Source organism: Engystomops pustulosus, chromosome 10 (genome assembly GCF_040894005.1).
Source record: "Engystomops pustulosus chromosome 10, aEngPut4.maternal, whole genome shotgun sequence".
In the NCBI taxonomy this organism is placed as follows: domain Eukaryota; kingdom Metazoa; phylum Chordata; class Amphibia; order Anura; family Leptodactylidae; genus Engystomops; species Engystomops pustulosus.
This window is the reverse complement of record NC_092420.1, coordinates 54252540-54270008: the sequence shown is the minus strand read 5'-3', so window position 1 is coordinate 54270008 and position 17469 is coordinate 54252540. Positions and strand designations below refer to the sequence as shown.

At 42.3% G+C, this 17469-nt stretch overlaps 1 protein-coding gene across 1 annotated transcript; it reads right to left on the bottom strand.

The window, feature by feature from the left end:
- Nucleotides 1-229: 229 nt before the first annotated feature.
- On the bottom strand, nucleotides 230-9717 carry ATP6V1G3 (ATPase H+ transporting V1 subunit G3). Its single transcript, XM_072127398.1, has 3 exons — nucleotides 9612-9717; nucleotides 607-707; nucleotides 230-518 (listed from the first exon to the last, which is right to left on the bottom strand). Exons 1-3 carry the CDS (start codon nucleotides 9691-9693, stop codon nucleotides 345-347), a joined length of 357 nt encoding a protein of 118 aa, XP_071983499.1. The 5' UTR covers nucleotides 9694-9717; the 3' UTR covers nucleotides 230-344.
- Nucleotides 9718-17469: the final 7752 nt, after the last annotated feature.

Sequence of the window (17469 nt, the reverse complement as noted above, 5' to 3'; positions counted from 1 at the left end):
TATTTGCACATGCGATCTTATTCCTGGGGCCTAATAGTGGTTGATTGAGCATTTTGCCAGCATTTATCTAAAGTGTATGGTCACTTTGGAAAATAAAAGCGTAATCAATCTTTAACAGAACCTTTAGGAGTGTTGTTTGATACCTGTTTTCCAAATGTATGGCATATCCGACATTTCTTGATATTGACCAAAATAACTATTTGATAAGACACTTGGGGAGACACACATCTAACATTCACTCAGGAATTCTGAGTATTAAAACAAATTTATTTCAGTCCAACAATTCCGATACCATGCTGACATTCATTTTACAGTGATGATGATGAGATGATGGATTGCTGTATCTATATCTTGTACTTATAATTGATATGAAGTTCTGGATTAACATCATATATCAGGTTTAGGAGTTCCTTTACCACACTCTCCTTGGATTTCTGATAGTTTGCATTATACGCTTGGATCTTTTGCACGGTCTGTTCATCAATCTTTGTTGCCAGGTTTCCTTGGGATCCCATTATCTGGGTAGAGAACACAATAAACAAGGATACTTAGCAGTCTAATCCAACATGTATGTGCTAGAATAGTTAGCAATTGGGTGTCACTTACTGTAGTCTGGATGCGTCGAAAGTCACTTTCTCTTTTAAGCTTGTACTGATCAACTTCTGCTGTTGCTTCCTCTTTCGCTTGCCTTAATCTCTTATTTTTTCCTGCATTGAGAAAAGAGAAATATTTTTGTTAACTTTCATATTAAATCTAGTTCATTAGTACAAAACAAAAGTGATGGTGAGTGTTCTTATGGTAAACCCTTGCCTCATTAATAAACTGGTTTCCGGCTCATTGATACGAATGACCAGTCCATGCCACAGGTCCGCGGTTTCAGATTAGTGAGGGCCCGAATCCCCTGACAATAGAGCGAATGGAGTTAGAGAAACGCTCAGTTCCATACTCCAGAAACTTCCAGGAGCTACAATCAGCTGATGTGTAGTGGTCCTGACTGTCAGAGCCCCACTGATCAGAAATTGATGATCTATGATCTTAAATCCCTTTAAGAAAAGACTGCATAGTAAAACATTTCAGGTGACACTTTTGTAATCCTGGTTCTTTTTGCCTTGTCCTTGTCTTTAACTCTTTTTAATTGATCAGACTTCAGAAATGGCACTTGTATTGTATTAATATCATCAATGAAACCTGTGTAAAATTTGATCTTTTTGGTTACTGCAAGACATTTTAGAAACCATTTTTGATGGTAAACATAGGTGTGTAGGTTTAAGTTAGTCTACCCTTCTGCTGGGAATCAATTTTCTTTACACTTGGTAATATGGTCACCCTTATTAAACTTACCCCGTTTACTGGGAGCCGTGAGTGACTTCGGGCAGCAGGACACAGGACCTCCTGCAGGGGCGGACTGGCCATAAGACCCACCGGGAGAAATCCCGGTGGGCCGATTGGTTTGGGGCCGGTCCGGGGCCGGTCCTGTACTGGTGGGGCCGGTGTAAAAACAATAACACATGAAACTCACCTCTCTGATGGCCCGACGCTGCTCCCCTGCTTGATACCAGTCCGGCCGCGGTGACAACAACGTACGCGCCGGAGTCGCATAGACCATGACGTCGGCAAGCGGCTGACGTCATGGTCTGTGCGACGCCGGCCCGTACGGAGCTGTCACCGCGGCCGGACTGTGTTCAAGCAGGGGAGCAGCGTCGGGCCGTCAGAGAGGTGAGTTTCATGTGTTATTGTTTTTATGTACTGGCTGTATACCAGGGGCAGGCTGTATACCAGGGGCTGATGCTGTATGCCTGGGGCTATGTGCTGTACGCCTGGGGCTATGTGCTGTACGCCTGGGGCTATGTGCTGTACGCCTGGGGCTGGCGCTGTATACCTGGGGCTGGTGCTGTATAGCGGGAGCAGGCTGTACACCAGGGGCTATGGGCTGTATACAGGGCTATGGGCTGTACACCAGGGGCTAGGGGCTGTACACCAGGGGCTATGGGCTGCAATACTGGGGCTATGGGCTGCAATACTGGGGCTATGGGCTGCAATACTGGGGCTATGGGCTGCAATACTGGGGCTATGGGCTGCAATACTGGGGCTATGGGCTGTAATACTGGGGCTATGGGCTGTAATACTGGGGCTATGGGCTGTAATACTGGGGCTATGGGCTGTAATACTGGGGCTATGGGCTGTAATACTGGGGCTATGGGCTGTAATACTGGGGCTATGGGCTGTAATACTGGGGCTATGGGCTGTAATACTGGGGCTATGGGCTGTAATACTGGGGCTATGGGCTGTAATACTGGGGCTATGGGCTGTACACCAGGGGCTATGGGCTGTATATCAGAGGCTGGCGCTGTGTACTGGGGCTATGGGATGCAATACTGGGGCTATGGGCTGTACACCAGGGGCTTTTGGCTGTATACAGGGCTATGGGCTGTAATACTGGGGCTATGGGCTGTAATACTGGGGCTATGGGCTGTAATACTGGGGCTATGGGCTGTAATACTGGGGCTATGGGCTGTAATACTGGTGCTATGGGCTGTAATACTGGGGCTATGGGCTGTAATACTGGGGCGATGAGCTGTGATACTGGGGCTATGGGTTGTATATCAGAGGCTGGCGCTGTGTACTGGGGCTACGGGCTGTATATCAGAGGCTGGCGCTGTATACTGGGGCTACGGGCTGTAATACTGGGGCTCTGGGCTGTAATGCTGGGGCTCAGGGCTGTAATGCTGGGGCTCAGGGGCTGTAATGCTGGGGCTCAGGGGCTGTAATGCTGGGGCTCAGGGGCTGTAATGCTGGGGCTCAGGGGCTGTAATGCTGGGGCTCAGGGGCTGTAATGCTGGGGCTATGGGCTGTATACTGGGGCTATGGGCTGTATACTGGGGCAGGGGCTGTATACTGGGGCAGGGGCTGTATACTGGGGTTGTCTGGCTGTATACTGGGGTTGTCTGGCTGTATACTGGGGCTGTCTGGCTGTATACTGGGGCTATGGGCTGTATACTGGGGCAGTCTGGCCGCATACTGGGGCACGGGCAGACTGAATATACTAGGAGGGCTGGCTGGCTGTATACTGGGGGGCTGTATATATACTACAGTGGGCTGGATGTATACTGTGGGGGGGGGGGGGGGGGTTGGCTGGCTATATACTGGGGGGGGTAATGGCTACTAGTAATAGTAGCTATATTCTTGTACATAGGGGGCAGTATTATAGTAGTTATATTCCTGTACATAGGGGGCAGTATTATAGTTGTTATATTTTTGTACATAGGGGGCAGTATTATAGTTGTTATATTCTTGTACATAGGGGGCAGTATTATAGTAGTTATATTCCTGTACATAGGGGGCAGTATTATAGTACATATAGTAGAGGGCAGTATTACAATATATTTTACTTAGGGGCAGTAGTATTATACTAGTTACATTCATGTTTATTGGAGAAGGTATTGTAGTATGTTTTTAGTGTACATATATGGCAGTATTAAGTTGTGTGCTCTTAAAATAGAAGTGTTATTCCTTTACAAGGAGGCAGTATGAGTCTCTTTCTCTGCGGTGTACATGTTGATTTAGACCATCTATTAACAGTTTGCATAGAGTTTAGTAACTCCACCCACATCACAAGGCCACGCCTACTTGTTTTGACCCCCGCCCACCGAATGGGGCCACTTTTACAGTTTTTTCCACTTTAAATTCCCACTTTAAAGGGCCACTTTAAATTCCCAGTCCACCCCTTAGGTTCTTATACTTAACCTGTTTAAGTTTGCCATAAGCTGCCAACCCCTGTAATGCAGTTGTATCCCCTATCCTCATGCACACTGCTGGTACATGGTTTATCTATGGAACTAGCAGAAAGAGCTATTTTCACTGGTTTCATAGAGGGGGGGTTTAGCTACACTGGACACTCTTGACAACTGCTTAGTTACAAAAACTTCCCTTCCCTTATGCAAATAATCAAACATATACCTCATATGATACTTATTTGTCTACACTTCCCCTTGAAGTAACACAACCCTTTTTCTCATATTACTCACATTTACTGTAAGTGAATTTATATACGAAACCTCATGCAGGAAGTTACAGCTTATCTTACATCGCAGCAAACTGAGGCTACACACATTAGTATGTCCCAGTCTTTGCAGATACTTTTAGATTTCTTTTGTTTTAAAATTTTTCTTCTTTAAGATGTGAACCAAGCAATAAGATGTACACAAGGGGTTAATAGCTGGAGTCTGCATAGCCTGTATGGTGTAAACAGCGGAGGCAGCCAGTACCAGCCCGCTCCTGTGTAATGTGCCAGGGGTGTTTGTAGTAATAACAGGCCCGGCCTGAGGTATGTACCACAGTCAGGTGCTCTGTTGTGTCATTAAACGGAACCTGACGTATGGATTTAGACCTTTGAATGCTGAATGCAAATGACCTCTAAGAATCAGGGTAGCAGAGAAGAGTCATGCAGATCTGCCCCCTGCTGGCCTGAATAATTTTGCATAGGACATCATTATATGCTCCTTTATACTATATATCATTTTAGTCAGGAGGGTCTCTACTAGTATGAGTAGTCTTCACCCAATGGTCATCTGCCTACAGCGTAATCCCTAGAACATAGAAGGACATCCTCGTGAAGCTATCACTGTACCTGATAACAACATGGAGGTAGTTTGACTACACGATTCCATATGATGTGTTTAATTTAAAGAGGCTTTTCTCTCAAACTAGCTATAATGTAATACTGTGATCCATTGTCCGATGCATACCTTATATCTAGGAGTCCCATGTCCCCATATTCTATATAGTAGTAAAAAGCACTCGCTACACACATATCACTTTACTAGTCATAGTTTTATTTGTATCTGGGATGGATTATTGTATTGCATACCGCACTTTGTAACTTTCCAGTTGGGACAGTCTTTTACATGACGTTGCTTGCGGTTGTACGTGGACCTTAGTTATTAGGTGGGGTCCACATGTGTATTTTTGATGTGTCTTTTGTACACTTTTATTGGTTTTACTCCATCTGATGCTTGTCATCTATGTGTTTGTATTGTGCTCAATAAACTTGTTTAAAAAAGAGGGTCTTTTTTTAGAAGCTTTGTACTGATGCCCTATAAATGAGATAAAGCATCAATAACAAATTCACAGGACCACACAGTGCGGGTGCCACTGTGTACTGTTAAAAGTGATTTATTTGGAAGCACAGAGCCACACAATGGGGCTCATTTACTAAGGGTCCGTCGGACGCATTTTTGTCGGGTTTCTCTGCGATTTCCGTTTTACACCAAATTGCCCCGGGATTTTGGCACACACGATCGGATTTTGGTGCAGGATTTAACAATTAGAAATTTTTCACAAGACATACACTTACAAGCACCGGGAAGAAGCAGGTGAACTTCGGTGGACCTCAGCGCAGAAGCGACGGATGCAGGAACTCGGGCGCACAAGCTTAGTGAATTGCACCAGCCCCGAATCCTCGTCGGACAACGCACCGTGGGATCGTGACAGGACCGGGTAAGTAAATGTGCCCCAATGTGTAGTGGCTGTAGTTGGTTACTACAACTCCTTCCTATTTACTTAGAACTGAGCTGTAGGCCCGGCCACTGCACATTGTCACTGCTTCCAGTCTTTAAATCATGTGACTGGTGGTAGTGCTGAGAGTTTTAACTCCACTGATATACCATTAAAAAACTTTGCTAAGTATAGGTCAGCGATGTTATATTCCTGAAAACCCCTTTAAATGGGCATTATATTTGCATTTGGGACTTTGTTGTGTAACTTCCCACAGCTGAGAGTCACACGGCTGAAGTTGTCATGGGGCTCTGACCTTACAGTATACCTAGAATTATAGTAATGATCTGTAGAGCAGCAGCAGGAGATGTCTGAAGCCTTTTCTCCATATACTTAATAACCTTCCGTGCGAGTTTCTTTACAGTAGTGTGTAGTGACAATCTATGAGGGCATCTTCCATCACTGTATAAGCCCTGAGATATAGCTCCTATCGATCTGAATAGGAAAGTACAGATGAGACTCTTTATTGGGGAATGTGAACCACAGAGATTCTTTGAGTGAATGGAGGTCCAGATAAGATCTGTTACATACTGAAGAAGCTGGGCTCTGTAGGTTTATGATGTACACTGAGATTTCCTGCCACTGCCTGCACAGAATATTAATACAGCAGGAACAACCTAAGATGCAAATTCTAGTAAATATCTGATTCTTTTTATAATTCTCCTTTCCTCGTTATAACTTACATTTACATTTGCATGTGTCTTTATTATACTGTACATTATCTGCTATTGGATTGAACAATATATCCAGTTTCCAGCTTATGCACATTGATGTTACCCAACTTTCCTAGAGTACTGAGCATATTTGTCTAGTTACTCTGAATCATGGGAGTAGAGAATAAACATCTGCATTAAAAGTCAAATTGTCTATTATGGGAACTGTTTACATAGACCAGTCGATAGTATGTTACATAAGTTGATATTGCCATGACATATTCAGTCATTTGACAAATGCTGTTTAGAGAAATGTAGGGGCACATTTACTAAGGGTCCGCGGACCGCATTTCAGCTGGGTTTCCCGATGATTACCGTTTTGCGCCACATCTTACAGGGGTTTTTGTCGCACACGATCGGATTGTGTCGCAATCGTGCAGACTTTCATGCAACAAAAATCGGGGGATGGGCCGTCACATGATCCGACGGATTCGGACAAATTTAATTTTAAAATTTTCGCATATAATGTACTTACATACACGGGGAAGAAGATGGTGAACTCCGGCTGAGGAAGCAACACATGCAGGATATCGGGTGCACCCTGCAAGTGAATAGCGGCAGCTTTACATTCTCGAGGATTGCTCAGGGACGGGTAAGTAAATGTGCCCCATTATGTTACTTAAAGGGGCAGTATCAGACTGTGGTGTTATGGGCCTACCAGAAGTGATGGTCTTGAGAGCGTACCCTCCATCTATGAAACCCCCATGTAGGATGTATCATCAATAGGATTTTATAATCCAAAATATTTGAGAATCATCCTATACAAAATAGACCATAGTGCCAAATTGGTTTGTCTTCTGCTGGATCTTTCGGACTCTTTATAAAGTGTTAGAGCCTCGAGCCCAGTAGAGGATTCTGAGACACTCTGGTGTAGTCTGATCCTTTATAGGGGTATTCTGGTAATAAAAAGTTATCTCTGATCTCATAATGGATGTTCATGAGAATAGGGGGTCCCATGTACCCACATTTGAATCTCAGAAGCAGATGTCCACTCCATTCATCTCTGTGGGAAGGACAAACAGATGCAAATCACAGTAACCTTTGGTCCATTCAAGAATTCCTGTTCTCATAATTGGACCCCCTTCAAATTAGCAGGAGAAATACTTGTAATTTTCAGAATCACCATTTAATCATATTAATACTCTGACTCACGCACGTCTACGTCTATAACATCAGAGTTACCATTCAGGAGTCTGGGAAAAAGTAAAGACAATGGTAGCCACTTCATGGTTAAATTACATTGCCCTGTAGATGTAGTGGGGTTGGCATTTCACATATTTCTTTCACGTTGAATCACAAGTGGAGTGACCCAATAGCAACCTACAGAACATATGCAGAACATTGTGGACCATTAAGAACAGATGAGAAGCCACACAGTCAGGGAACACAATGGACACCATGGATTTTACAAGAGCAGAAGTGCTAGATGTGCGCTGCCATAGTGGAGAAAACCACAATGATTAGACACATATTGTGTGACCAAGCAATAGTCTGAGAAATAAATGTGCCTCTGCGTGAGGCAGTGGACATATTGCTTGCTATAGTCAGTTTATGATCTTACAGAAAACCCTATAAACTTTAAGTGAGGTTCTGATCAAAGCTCTTGATCATAGCCGGGTTCTTTGATTCTACCTCCCTTTGTTTGTCTATCATTTCCAGATGAATTTATCGTAACACATTTCTGACCATGGGACAGCTAATACAATGGGGGTTGTGATTCAGTCATCAAGGTATTTCTACAACTAAAGATGGTCTAATGCAGAACCACATGTGTGCAATTAAACCTCTCCAGGGAGATGGAGCTGAGATTGCTGATACCAAGAGACTATTTAGTGCATAGAACTCCATTGTTACAAACTGGCAATATCAGTTATAGGCCCACTTCATACAGACATAAAGGGAATTTGTCACCTCTCTTGACACATCTATTTTGAGTAAATACATGTATTATCTGTAAAATAACAAATCTTTTAGTTCCATTCCAGTAGAAATGTATGATTGACTTTCACCATGACTTTGGATATTGTCATTCCCTTGTATAACAGAAGGGGTGTCCTTACATTACTGATCACTGAAACAGTAACATAGGGTTGCCAAGTATTTCCTAACTATCTAGAAGGAATGGCAGAATCCTGAGTTATAAGAAAAGGTGTTCAACTAAATACTGAAACATAGAGAAGAACTGACAGGTTTTCCTTAAAACCGGTTCAAGAAACTTGCTCTGTGCAATTGCTCAATTTCCTGGACAAAACCTTAAGTCACTGAACGTCTGTTTAGCCGAGTTATTGTAGGTCTGGCCGGGGATGACTTTCTAAGGGTGATGGCACACGTGCGTTTTGAACACATTTTTGGCCCGTTTTAAGCAGTCCTTTAAAAAACACAGGAGTTAAAAAACACATCCATTTTGACAGGTTTGACCAAATATCTTAATCGAAACTGGTCAAATACGCATGCGCTTTTCAAAAACGCATGCGTTTTTTGACGGACTGCTTAAAAACAGGCCAAAAACGTGTTCAAAACGCTACATGTGCCATCACCCTAAGTCTATGTTTTGTGAACAGACGGTCTGTGGCAGCCTTTGCCAATCAATAATGAAAGGAATCAGCAACAGAACATTACAGTGATATGGAGAAATCGGCTTACTACAAACGTTAGTACACCTGTGGCTATGCTGTAATGTATTGTGCCACCCATTACATAAGATTACTCTTGCAGTCTGCTCCATATGTGCATTTTAAAGGGGTATTCCTAGGTGCGGCGATGGGCTGTTTCGCGCACTCCTGCGCTTAATCTAGCCATGCACAAATTCCCAATAAAGAAGAATCACTGGTGAGTGCCACCTCTGTTGTCTTTATTTCGTCATTTTATAATGAAAAGTTATACAATTTTCCAATTGTATCAATTTTGGTTTTCTAGATTTCTGCTTACTGTCGCTCTATAGAAAGCTTCTTCCAGTGGACAGAAATCTGACCAAGGTCACACAGGTGCACGGCTCATTATTACCCACAGCTGTAATTACTATCTGTGATATAACGAGCTGTGCACCTGTGTGACCATGGTCAGATTTTCATCCCCTGGAAGTAAATTGTAACCTGAAAGTGATTGTAAAAATTTATAATTTTTCATCATGCAAACAAACTAACAATAATTTGTCGAATTGAGAATACCCCTTTAAGATTACATGACTAGCTGTTTACAGATTGTGTGGAGTCTCAGGCTTGAGGAGATTGTTGTGGAACATGAACCCCCAGGAGTGCAGACATCTTGCATTCTTGCCTTTGGTATTACTACATTCTGGCTACACAGAATACAAAAATTCTATTTCTGGGACACCCCGTAACTTACTCTTTTTGGCCTCTTCCATCTTGTCCTTTGCTCTCTTTTCAGCCTGGAGGAGCTGCTGGATTCCCTGGGACTGAGTGGCCATTGTGTTCAATTGATGTCCCGTGCAGCCAGGAAACCTGTCCTGCTGCTTATACCTTGGACTTTTATACCCCTGATGTTTACTGTCATAACACTGAGTGGCTGCCCACAGAACTGGATAGGGCAGCTGAAGTCTGGTTCAACTGTGTATTGTTTGTAGACACCATATACATACACTACATACACATTATACATCATTGACAAAGACACCCACACATTAGTATTATAAGCATGACTATTATTAATACTGAATTCATTCATTGAGCGGATTCTGAGGAAGAAAATAGACAGAATATAAAACTTCGATCTTCCCCAATTCTAAAGGAGATTTTGTTTATTCCAGTAAATTTAAGTATTTCTTGGTCTCTGATTTTTTTTTAGAAAAGAAGCCAAAATAACACTATTATTAGCCCTCCATGTTTGAAAGAGTCAGCCTCTGAATAAAGAGCTATTTTGACCTCAATGACTTGTCATGACTGATACCAGTAGAGTCTAAGAATATTAATGATTTCTGAGTTGGAACCAGGCACATTCTGGACAGAATTTGTACAATTGGCTTTGTCTAACTCAACTAGTGTTGATTTCTGAGGGTATATGTAGAGTCCTCTCAATAATTGGTTTCATTTCCTTCCCCTGTGGAATAGCTGAAATATGTTGCCCTTACTTGCTAGTGCTCTGTTTCCCTGAAATAAGACACAGGAGGACATGTATCACTCCTATTACTTTCTTTTTTGTGCAACTTTTTGCAGTTTGAGACTTTGTAGCCCAGATGTTTGTTTCGACATATGAGATTTTTTTGGTTTGGAATTGTCCCATTCTTGCGTCTAATAAGTCACAAAACAGAGCATGCTAGACCCAGGGGCACATGTGCCTGGCTTTTTCTGTCTGTTTTTTGAGACTTTTCTTGGCTTTCCTGCTGATCAGATGTATCTTAACATTTTTTTATATTGCTACATGTGGTGTTTGGTCTGTAGTGAATATGTAACTTTTTAAAACAAAAGTCGCAAAAAGACGCAGACAGTTCCCCAGATAATTTCTACGCTTTGCCAGAGGCTGCCAAAGATTTGCACAAAAATTAGCAACTTTTTAAAAAACTTGCAACTTTCACATCTGGGTTAGGGTACAAATCCTGGGTTAGGGTACATACACACATACAGACAGCGATACACCACCGTGTGCTGGAGAGGAGGAGGAGGTAACCCCCCTACCTCCATAGATAAAAACGGCGCATGGCCTATACAAACAGGGAAAGATAGAGCATGCTCTATCTTTTCCCCGTGTACAGTGCGGATCGTTGCCACCTTTGCCATCCATGGGCACGTATATGCGGCCACAAATTTATGTCTCTGTCACTCTCATTCCAGTGACTGTCTCTGATGCTCTCATTCCAGTGACTCTTTGCCTTTCACATTCTCATTCCAGCAACTTTCTGTCTCTGACACTCTCATTCCAGTGACTGTCTGTCTCTGACACTCTCATTCCAGTGACTGTCTCTGACATTCTCATTCCAGTGACTGTCTCTGACACTCTCATTCCAGCGACTTTCTGTCTCTGACACTCTCATTCCAGCAACTGTCTATCTCTGACACTCTCATTCCAGTGACTGTCTCTGACACTCTCATTCCAGCGATTGTCTGTTTTTAACACTCTCATTCCAGCAACTGTCTGTCTCTGACACTCTCAATCCAGTGACTGTCTGTCTCTGACACTCTCACTCCAGTGACTGTCTGTCTCTGACACTCTTATTCCAGCGACTGTCTGTCTGACACTCTCATTCCAGTGACTGTCTCTGACACTCTCATTTGAGTGGCTGTCTGTCTCTGATACTCTCATTCCAGTGACTGTCTGTCTGACACTCTAATTCCAGTGACTGTCTGCCTGACACTCTCATTCCAGCGACTGTCTCTGTCTCTGACACTCTCATAGCGGTGACTGTCACTGTCACCGACTGTCACTTTGTCTATGGGGAGAAGCATAAGAAGCAATGAGCAATAGCGACCGCTAGGTCTTATATATAAGGGGAAGCCTTATATTTACTTGGTCTTATTTTTGGGGGGTTGTTTTATTTTCAGGGTAACAGAGTATGTATTAGCAAAGGCTAAATTGCAGCTGATGTAGTAACAGCATCCGGTTGATTAATTTTAGGTATTTGAGTGAATATGACTTTATCTTTTCTAATCCTGGATTCGTGTTATCTGAAGACTGTAGCACTTCTCAGCAGCGCTCATGAACCAGAGGCATCATAGGGCTTCGCACTTCTCTCCCACCCTAATACCAGTGCAATGGGTTTCCTGATTTTAGTTGAAAGGGTTGTGATCATTCTTGCAGATTAACTTTCTTGTAAAGTTTCCCTGAAAGGTTCTCACTGCTTTCTGACTTGGGAATGTAAGATGTTCTATTGTATTTGATACTTCGGGGCATAACGCTTGTGTAAAGTCTTCCCAGCAGGAGAGATGCAATAGACGCCAATACAATAAGAGAATTCAAAACTGACAATGTGGCAAGGTTTCATCTGATAGAAGATGTTAACATGAATCATCACATACAATTGTATTATATTTTACTTGTCAATCACTAAGATTCAATTTAGCAAAGAAATACAAACAGAAATATATATTCTACATGGACTGAAAGCACAAAAATGACAAAAAAGAGATTGATTTTAATAGAATAACAGCAAGTAATAAGTAATAATACAGATTCATGTGTCTTAGCTGATTGAATACATTTCTTGGTGCCCAAAAACATAATTAGACATGGGATACTGTAATGGCAGTGTTCTGAATTAGGTGTAAAATTAAAGTACAATAAGATCATATGCAGAGACCACAGAAACGGTGCCTAGGGCAGCCAGCATAAAGGGGGCTGCCAGGTAGGGGGAATTGTTTTCATTAATAAAAAAAATGCTCCCACAGGAGAAGATTGCCTGTCCCCATTACCCTATATCCGCTCCCGCCTGCTCCAGAGAGTACCCTGGGGAGGGATCTGGCTCCCACCCCGGACTTATTGCAGCGGAGAACACAAGCTCTCAGCTGCCATGCTCTGCTGCTCTCCATCTATCATACAGCCGAAACTGACCCAGCACAGGCAGACGTCTAATCTTATCACACGTCTTCTGAAGCAGACAGAGGGAGGAACAAAATTTCAAAATTTTTTTTTACTATAGGCAACTGGGGAAGCAATTTGACGACTTGGGGGAAACACTCTCACTACAGTGGACAGCACTGGCTACTAAGGGCAGCACTGTGACTACTGGGGCCAGAACTGTGACTACTGAGACATAACTGGCTACTGGGGACAGCAATGGTAATTTGGGGCAGCACTCTGAGTATTGGGGGAGGCCCTGGCTACTGGGGGCAGCACTGTTTTTACTGTGTGCAGCACTGGCTACTTGGGCAGTACTGTGACTAATGGGGGCAGAACTGTGACTACTGGGAACAAGCATTGTGATTAATGGAGGCAAGGACTGTGACTGCTGGGGGTAAGGTCTGTGATTACTAAGGTGCCAGGCACTGTACCTATGACTATTGGCTACTGGAGAAAAGACACTGTTACTAGTGGTTACTGGGAGCAGGTACTGTTACTAGTGGCTACTGGGAGCAGCAGGGCCGATTCTAGACAAAATGGGGCCCTGGGCAAAACTAAAAGTGGGGCCCCAAAATAAAAATATTTTATGACCATTCACAGTCAGCAAGAGGCTCCCGTTACTATGGTAAAACAAACTGTAATATGGGAGTATTTTATAGGAGATAGACAGATGATAGGGAGATTGATGGGTAGCTCGTGGCTCAGCACTACAGCCTTGCAGTGCTGGTCAACATCTGCAGAGTTTGCATGTTCTCTCGGTATGGAAACATCTGCAATGTGTTCTTCACACATATTGTTCTTCATATACTATTGTGAAGAACATTGTTCGGCGCGCGTGTCTTCCGATAAGTTAGATGTTCGGAACATCTGCAATCTGTTCTTCACTGCGTTTTTTCAATGTGTTTGTTCAGTGAAAACACGATGGAGACACGAGGTGAGGGAGCAGAGCAGTACAGTTATTCTGTGTTGTTGTCGATTTTGAACAGGTTGGCTTTTAGGTTACGTTTGAAGCATTGGAAGGTGGGGGACAATCTGACACATTTTGGTAGAAATGGGGGGTGGGGGGAATGCACGGGAGAAATGCTGGATATGGTTGTGAGAAGTGCAGATGGTAATAGAGGGAAGGTGAAGGTCCAGTGAGGAACGCAGATTAGGGTAGATTACTTACCTGTCCGATGGAGTTCACAGAAAACGCATTGTCCGACGATAATACACTGTGATGCCATTCACTATGATCGTGCGCCCAATATCCAGCATGTGTCACTTCCCCGCTCAGGTCCGCTGCAGTTCACCTTCTTCTTCCTGGTGCATGTAAGTACATTGTCTTGCGACACAATTTGAAAGTTAAATCCTGCAGTCATTCCGAATCCATTGAAACACCCTCCGATTTCTGTTGCATGGAAGCCAGTGCAGCTGCAGAGATAGATGTATATATATATATATATATATATATATATATATATATATATATATATAATTACACACACACATACTTACACATTACATTATACAGTATATAATTTATATATACACACATGATAAATGCATATTCCACTTGTTTACACATTCTAAGTACATGTAGAGTGTACATCTCTCAAGTATGGAGATTACTCACACAAATACTGAAGATAAACACTACAAACATATCACATTTTTACTGATTTATATACACATTGAAAAGTAAAGAACACTTTACTTCACACATTATTATATATAATTATATAAGTATATTGTATACATTGTGCATGTTAAAAATTCGGCATCTATACACATTACATGCATATATATGTCGCACATATACATTCCATTTGTATACAGATCTCATGTACCGTTACATATTCCGCATGATAATTGCACATATACATTGCACTCGTATTCACACTAAATATTCATACACACATTCCACATGCATACATACTACTTGTACATAAAATGACATTCCACATATAAGCATATTACACACAGATAAATGAGGTGCACTCAAACTCATCTAAAAAAAAAGTAATTACTTACCTTTCATCTTCCGTGGATCCTGCAGCTGACACATTGCCTGCTGGACAACAGTTGTACATTTAGTACAATTTTTCTGCTATATATATATATATATATATATATATATATATATATATATATATATATACAGGCAGTCCCCGGGTTACATACAAGATAGGGTCTGTAGGTTTGTTCTTAAGTTGAATTTGTATGTAAGTCAGAACTGTATATTTTATCATTGTAATCCCAGACAGAACTTTTTTGGTCTCTGTGTTGGATTGTCATAAGAATCAGGATTAACAATAAATCTTCATTACAGACACCTTTGATAACAGTTACAGCTGATCATTGTAGCCTAGGACTAAAGTACAATAAATGACCAATGTCCTTAGGTTCTTAAGTAGGGGACTGCCTGTATATATATACATTTCTAAAAATTGCATGTTAATTAAAGGAAATGTACCTGTGTGAAGATAAGTTACCATAAATATAATCATGTTGTACATTAGAAACAAAATAGTTGTTCTTAGATATGACCACTTACGGCCTCTGGCAACAGTGGTCAGATATGTCCACTTGGATTTAGTTTTCATTACCACAGGACATTGATCATATGACTACATTTATGGGAAATAATTTTTACTCAGATATTTTTCTTTAAATTAGCATCCAATTGAACGAATGTATGTATACAGCAGATGAATTAAATTAAATGTGAATGTTCAGATGAGAACACCCCTTTAACCCCTTTGTGACCAATGGCTGGCCTACTTAATCACTTAATCATTACAATGTATCTTAAGTTCTTTCCCTTTGTGATACATGTGATGAGTTGCCTGTTTAGTCTCACTTTTTGGACTTTTTGTGGTGTGAGACTTTTTAGTCCCAAATAGTTTACCAAAAGTACATCTGGGCTAGCATGCTCTGTTTTGCAACTTATTAGACGCAAGAATGGGACAATTTCAAGCCCAAAAGTCACACAAGTTGAACAAACATCTGGCTACAACGACTGCACACTGTGGATTAGCATCCAACGAAATGCAAAACAGGTCAGGAAAGAGCCACAGAGTCAAGAGGGTAGAGGCAGAGTACTTTCTGTCTTTCCTGTCTCCCCTTCCCTCCTGTCACTGCCGACTACACGACAATCTATGCAGAATAGGAGAAGGCGGGAAGACAGTGGGGCTTATTTACCAAGAGTCCCGCGGAAGCATTTCCGTAGGGATTTCCAACATTTTCGGGGATCGCGCTGCTGGGACAAGCATTTAGAAGGGGATTGTGTTGACCGCGAGCGGATTTTGGCATATCCGCGATGGCTCTCATGCGACAGAAATCGGGGCGACGATCAAACGGATTCAGACTGAGCGGGATTTAACATTTAAATTGTGTTGCAAGATATACAATTACATGCACCAGGAAAAAGAAGGTGAACTCCAGCGGAACAGAGCGGGGAAGCGACACATTCAGGAAATCGGGCGCACAATCTTAGTGAATCGCACCGGAGTCCATGATCGTTGGACAATGCACAGCGGGGATCGCGACAGGACCGGGTAAGTAAATGTGCCCCAGTATCTCAAAGCCGCTGCCAGTGGTGAACACAAATTCGGATGTCTCTGTTAATTTCATTAGAGCCAGCCACTCTTTAGAAGCTCCACGGCCTTCTCTTCATAGCTCCGTCTGTGGGAGCAGAGAGAAGGGCTCACCAAAAAACTCTTCTCCGGTCCTCTGGTGGGCCATTCCATTTCTATATGTAGGGTATTCCAAGGGGTGGATTAATACTGCGCTAAGGCCTGTGCTGTATGAATAATATAGCCATACAAGTTCAGAATTCACTTCCTACATATGGTACTAGAATCAGCTTCTTGAAAAACAGAGGATGTGTCCCTTCTGACTGGTTTCAATCTGCGGTTTTAGGACCTTAGGAGAAACTTCAAAGGTCCTGAAATGACTCTTCTGTACATGTATATTGAAAGAATGAACAGATGTACAAGGATTTCATGGATGAAGGCCCTTCTTAGTATAAAAATTGGTGGGTGGTTTGGAAGGCTTGGGCCCCAGTCTACAATGCATTACATGTGCTATATGTGATTTACAATGCATCTAATCCATAGGTAAGCCATAGTAAGATGAAGTTCTGTGAAGTTCTCTTTACATTATATTAAATACCTTAAACCTGTATTTGTGTGATTTTCATCATCAGCCATTATCTGTTATTATTGTGTTTCGGGAGTAAATCCTATAGCCAATTGTGGTGAAATCGCATCCCCCTCAGGCATAATTTTTGTTCCATATCTGGTGGTCTTCATTGTGATTGGACAGAGGTTCTTTGTGTCAGGGATAACAAGCATAAAGAGCGCAGAACCTGCAGAGCGGCTACAGATGCTTGACATGTTTTGGCTTCTGTAAGGTATTATCTTGCTTTGCTAGGATTTGATGATTTCTTTCATAGTGCCCAGCTGCCACAGCGGGCAAATCATGTGCCATGTGCTGTAACGTTACATTTGTACATCAGTGACATCTAAAAGCCAGGCACTTCATAGGGTCACAAAATCCAGAATGAACTGAAAATAAATAACAGGAACAATTTAAACTGTGTTCTTTGTAGAAAGGGAACGCAGACGTAAATCAATATTTCATCCAGTGGAGCTGAACAGAAAGTTCACTGTGGCTCTTCACATTGCATTTTTTCACAAAGGCTATTAAC